At 37.0% G+C, this 6,000-nt stretch overlaps 1 protein-coding gene across 1 annotated transcript in view; it reads right to left on the minus strand.

Moving 5' to 3' along the window:
* The window catches only part of TPCN2 (two pore segment channel 2), a 33,296-nt gene that overhangs the window by 20,457 nt on the left and 6,839 nt on the right, over window positions 1–6,000 (minus strand). Inside the window, exons 4-7 of the mRNA XM_063437641.1 lie at window positions 4,971–5,148; window positions 2,763–2,879; window positions 2,302–2,408; window positions 1,496–1,568 (exon numbers count right to left, since the gene is read on the minus strand). Of these exons, the coding sequence (XP_063293711.1) occupies window positions 1,496–1,568; window positions 2,302–2,408; window positions 2,763–2,879; window positions 4,971–5,148 (475 nt within the window). The remainder of the gene's footprint in view (window positions 1–1,495; window positions 1,569–2,301; window positions 2,409–2,762; window positions 2,880–4,970; window positions 5,149–6,000) is intronic.

The raw sequence follows: 6,000 nt of genomic DNA on the forward strand, positions 1-6,000 counted from the left end.
AAGTCCTTCAGTGGCCGTCTGGTAGAAACTGCCATAATTACCACTGTAGGGTTAAGGGACATGGAACATTGCACCCACACCCCTTTTATGAGCTGAAGTGATCTGGGTGTCTAAAGTGTCCCTTTAATTTATTTTGTGTATTATTTTCTAATGCATATATATGATATCTCTTTTCAGTATATCACTTGGATTAAACTTGCTTAATGGGTCGGTTTATCTTCAAGTCATCTTTGGTTAGAAGCACTGCTTATTTGACCAAAAATTAATGTGCACCTTAACACAATGAAACTTGTTCACAGCGTGGTTTTGAGGTGCCCAGTGCCTGTGCATGATGCCAGTATTCATAAACATGCAAAAGCTTTTTATTATCTGCATGTTGTGCACCTTGATAAATTGCATTTCTGACTAAACATGACTTAAAATGGCCGCCCACACGAAGCAAGGTCAAACCAAGAGATGCAGGGATAGAAGTATTAATTTCTACGTACGAATTACAAAGTGATGACCAAGAAGGTTTTAGCACACATAGTTACATAGTTACATAGTTAGATAGCTGAAAAGAGACTTGCGTCCATCAAGTTCAGCCTTCCTCACATTTGTTTTTTGCTGTTGATCCAAACCCAGTTTGAAGCACAATTTTGCAACAAGCTAGGACAAAAAATTCCTTCTTGACCCCAGAATGGCAGTCAGATTTATCCTTGAATCAAGCAGTTATTACCCTACATTGAAAGATTATATCCTTGAATATTCTGTCTTTGCAAGTATGCATCTAGTAGCTGTTTGAACATCTGTATGGACTCTGATAAAACCACTTCTTCAGGCAGAGAATTCCACATCATGATTGTTCTTACAGTAAAAAAAAACCTTTCCTTTGCCTTAGATGAAATCTTCTTTCTTCCAGTCTAAACGCATGGCCTCGTGTCCTATGTAAAGTCCGGTTTGTGAATAGATTTCCACACAATGGTTTGTATTGGCCCCGAATATATTTGTATAATGTTATCATATCCCCTCTCAGGCGACGTTTTTCTAAACTAAATAGGTTTAAATTTGTTAACCTTTCTTCATAGCTGATATGTTCCATTCCTTTTATTAATTTTGTAGCCCGCCTCTGCACTTTTTCTAGTGCCATAATATCCTTCTTTAGAACAGGTGCCCAAAATTGCACAGCAAATTCAATATGTGGTCTTACCAGTGATTTATAGAGAGGCAAAATTATATCCTCGTCCCGAGAATGAATGCCCTTTTTCATGCATGACAATACCTTACTGGCCTTGGCCACTGCTGATTGACATTGCACATTGTTGCATAGTTTGTTGTCTATAACAATTCCCAAGTCCTTTTCGTGTGTATTTTTCGTATTATTTTACTTTAAATTGTGATAAACGTAAAGAGTTTTTCTGCGATGTACCAGACTAAACACAACACACGCAAAGGGTTACTCTGCATAGAACCGGTTGGTTTTACAAGACATTAATTTCCATTTTCTCTTGTTTACCTTTGCGTGAGCAAATAGCAGCATACCAAACATGGTAAAAAGGCAAAGGTGCAAAGTCAGTAGCAGCATCACACTGTTAGAAAATAAACACATGTATTAGGATATGAGGAACAGCAATCAAACACATGCCTAGATACCCCTTCTGGAAGAGTATTTAGAAGGTTAGGTCAGGGAAGGGTTTTTGTTTGGCGGGTTGGGTGTAGGAGGAGGGTTAAAGTCGAAGTAAAATTAAAAAAATATACATAGAAATTAAAATGGCCCGGTCACCTGAAAAGGTCTTTCAGTTATTCAGTTTAAAACAATAATGCAAAGAGATTAATCATTTTTTCATTAAGCTAGTTATTGTGAATTTAACTGTAAATACCACTTGAGATAAGTTGTACAGCGCTACAGAATTTGCTGGTGCTATATCAATAATAAAGTGAGTATCAATAAGGGGACAGCCAACTTGGAATTGCATCAATGGCAATAACATTTTAAAAAAATTATAAATAAATCGATCATGTGATGTCAGCAGCCAATCAGAGTCTGTGGTTTTTAGAGTAGCTCCCAGCTTTGCGCAGCAAACAGGAAATGATTATTTGAGCTCTCTGATGACACTGTGTGCCCTTTATGGCCAAGGTCAGCAGGAAACGTTTTGTTGGGAAAAAAACAAAAACAAATAGATTTAAAAATAAACACAAAAGTATACAGAGTGTATAATGCTGCGTAGGCCATTTCTGATGACAGAGCCAGTTTAATCAAAAATAAAAATCACTGTTACTCTATGCATGGTACTAGAAGTACATAAAAATACACTTCCTCACCTGGCCATTTCTGGTAATGTCCGTTTAATGCATTTTAGTGTTTTTTTCATTAATGAGGAATTCTGTAAAAGGAAGAAAGGGCGCAGGAGACGCCGAATTCTTACTCCCTGTAAGCCAGAAAGGGGAAAAAAAAAAGGATTTTAAATTTGTGCGTTTTCATTGAAAAACTAAGTTAAAACACCATAGGTACCATTATCAAGTGAAGTGGTTATGGTGCATGGACACTGTGGTATCCAAGAGCTGCATCACTGCTCAGTTTACTCACCATTTAGTGAGCCGGACACAAGGCACCACAACCACTTGAAATAGTTAAAGTGATTATGGTACCTAGAGTGTTCATTTAGACTTCAAACTTCCTTTTAGCCCCCTTTCACCCCCAACAAAAAAAAAAGTTATATTACATCAACAGACAGAGAATTCGTTTTTTTCCATTAAATATATTAGAATCGTGGACTTCTTACCTCCCGACACAAGAAGCATACAGACACTGTCCAGTCAACGATGGAGACAGCGAGTACGAGTATATAACACAACAACCACTTGCTCTTCACAAACTCATTCCAGCCAACTAAATAGCTCTAGGAACAAAATAATAGGAATGACCAGGAGAACAATATAACAACAACAACAACGTATTTAACCACAAAAGGTACAATATGCTTTTTACTATTCCCTTCACCAGAACTTTCTGATTTTAGATAATTATGCTCAAGTTAATGAGTTATTTTGATACTCATTTTATTGACCCCAAAAGGATGAGGCTGTGATGACCTCATTGGCAAAGCAAAACTTGTGATCGAAAAATGCAATGGGAGCACTATACACAGAGCTATCTCTCCAAAAATGTGCAAATGATAACATTAATTAACATTTTTGTCAGAACACATTGTGTTAAGGGTGTGCAAATGTTATCTAAATAAAGTGATGAAATTACCATAATAGACTGTAGCCAAACACTAATCCATAAAAAAGGATTCTATAATGCGGGCAAACAAAGCCGTTTACCTGGCACTATAGGTGCCTACAGTGCCCTCCTCACTCATGCCCGCCCCCTCTTCAGTAACTTACCGATCTCCCTCAGAGCTGGGTCAGGCTCTGTCCATGCTACGTCAGACAGCAGGGGGGGGGGGGGGAGAGGAGAGACTTAATGCGCATGTGCGACAATGGCCGTGCTCGCATTAAGATTTCCCCATAGGAAAGCATTGTTCAAGCGCTTTCCTATAGGGATTCTAGTGACTATTGAAGTCCTTTTGCAAAGTGTGAGGACGTCCGGCGTTATTTAGGAGACCAAAAGTTGTCAAAGCCCCCGGAAGTCCCTGTAGTAGCTGTCTAGTAGACAGCCACTAGAGAAGGAGTTAACCCTAGCAGGTAATTATTGCAGTTTCTCAGAAACTGCAATAATTACCACTGTAGGGTTAAGGGACATGGGACAATGCATCCAGACCACTTCAGCGAGCTGAAGTGATCGAGGTGCCTATAGTGTCCTTTTAATAAAAACAGGTTAAGTTACAAAATCAAGCGAGAAATATCCCCAAACAAGGGTAGTACTAGAAGCAATGCAGCAACCTAAAAATTATGTAAATAATTACAATTATTTATATAGCGCCAACATATTCTGCAGCGTTGTAGACTAGGAAACCAGACAAGTATTTTCTTCTAACACAACATGCATGACTTACAGTAACAGCGGGCCCTGCTCTAATGACCTCATTAGCTAAATCCCTTGTTAAGGTGACAGTTATCAAGTCATTCGTTCAGAGTGGGTTTTTAAAAAAAAAAAAAAAAAAAAAAAAAAAAAAAAAGACTTTATCTACACTGTGACAATCACAACAAAACAGTGCAAAACAGTAGATATAAAGAGAAAAAATAAATTTCCCTGATAGTGAAGGGTGTGCCTGAAGACTTCCTCTGGTCTTCAAATACAACAAATATAGAGGAAATTTGCTTCAAAAAAATAAATAAATAAAAAACACAATCACAAGACATCATAGTGTATAACAAAATATAATAATAGATTTTCTAATTGCTGGGAATGAATATCAACCCGGAGATCTGAAAATTCTACATATAGAAGTCACATCAATGTATTGGGAAATACTTACAAGGCACAATTTGGCAAACTAAGTGAGAGTAGCCATTTGAAAAATAGATTATTGTATTTTGTTATACACTATGTGTCATGGGGTTTTGTTTTTGTTTTGTTTTTTTGTTAACAAATCTCTCCTATACATCGCAACAAAGCAGAGTACATATTAGTATATTTTCGTACATAGGAATTGATTTAATGAAATCATAAATCTTACAATATGAGAAGCAGAGAGATAGAAAGGAGGGCAATGAGAGACAAAAGCAAGAGAGTGTAAATGAGAGTCCAAGAGCAAAAATGCTAGATCACATATTAGATCCTCTGCTGCAATCAAAAAAAAAAAAAAAAAAAAAATATATATATATATACACACACACCTCAGGAATAAACATAAGCAAGCAGGGAATTATAAGACTAATAAAAAATTGTAATTTTTTTTTTTTTAAATTGTGTTTTATATTTTAATCGTGAATGGCAGAGTAAAGGAAGTCTGCGTTCTGACTGGCCGACTGACTTTCATATAATAAATCCCTCTACATCAGACGGTGATAATTGCTTATAAAAGCATTTCTAGTTTTCTTACCTTGACAGACACGTCGGCAAGAAATACAAGGAACGTCAGGAATTCTATGCTCTCTGTCACTCCACAAGGAGGCTCCCAAGCAGCTTGTCGATAACGCACGTCTGATGTCACCGACAACGATGAAGGCTTTTCTACGAAGGCCAGGGCCAAGTTCACAAATATGGTCACATTCAAAATCCTGCAAAATGATTATATTAACATATCGCATTATTATACAATGTGAGCGATTTACCAAGAGCGGTTTATTCCGAGGCTACGTTCTAAAACTGGAGCTTTCTAAGGGTTTCCATGGTGATTGCACAATACCTATAATACCCATATGGCAGGTTAAACAATACCCTAAGCTTTGGTGGTTACGGTGCCTGGAGAGTCCCTTTAATCATAGTCTAGATCAGGATTCATAAAACTAGCCGTATATCTATCCAATCGGGATAAGTCCATGTTTGCGTAATAGACATTTATGTTGTGCTTGGCGAGATATAATTGCCACTAAAAATTTATAAAGCAATACAAAAAAGTGCTCCAAAAAAAAAAAAAAGAAATAAAATTAAATATAGAAAAAAAAATAAAAAATCTACAGAAGTCTAAATGTGTTCAATCCTGGCCCTCTATCTGGTCTATTTTACACAAACTAGTTAAAGAACTAGGGCAACTGTAGTCTAACAGCGGCTGGGGGTCCAGGTTTGGATCTAAATCATTCTATAATGTCCTCTGTAGCATTGTAAATTAGTAAATATTTACTTTAGTCACCTTGAGAAATATTAGTGTAGTTAAACAGATCTTTTTCCACCCAGGTGGAATGGAAAGGGGAGACAATGCTGGGATGGGTATGCATATATTGAAACTTTGCTAAAAAAAAGTGCCACTATTATTTTACATTTTTTTGTCAGTTAATATTATGTTGACATATCCCTCATATTTAACAAATATGTAAAAATCCATTGCGTAGCTCCATTTGACCTCTCTGTCAATCACGGTTATAAACGCAGTCCTGTACAAACAGTCAGTCAGCATAGAGCGCAGGACAAAC

Source organism: Pelobates fuscus, chromosome 12 (assembly GCF_036172605.1).
Source record: "Pelobates fuscus isolate aPelFus1 chromosome 12, aPelFus1.pri, whole genome shotgun sequence".
Lineage (NCBI taxonomy): Eukaryota > Metazoa > Chordata > Amphibia > Anura > Pelobatidae > Pelobates > Pelobates fuscus.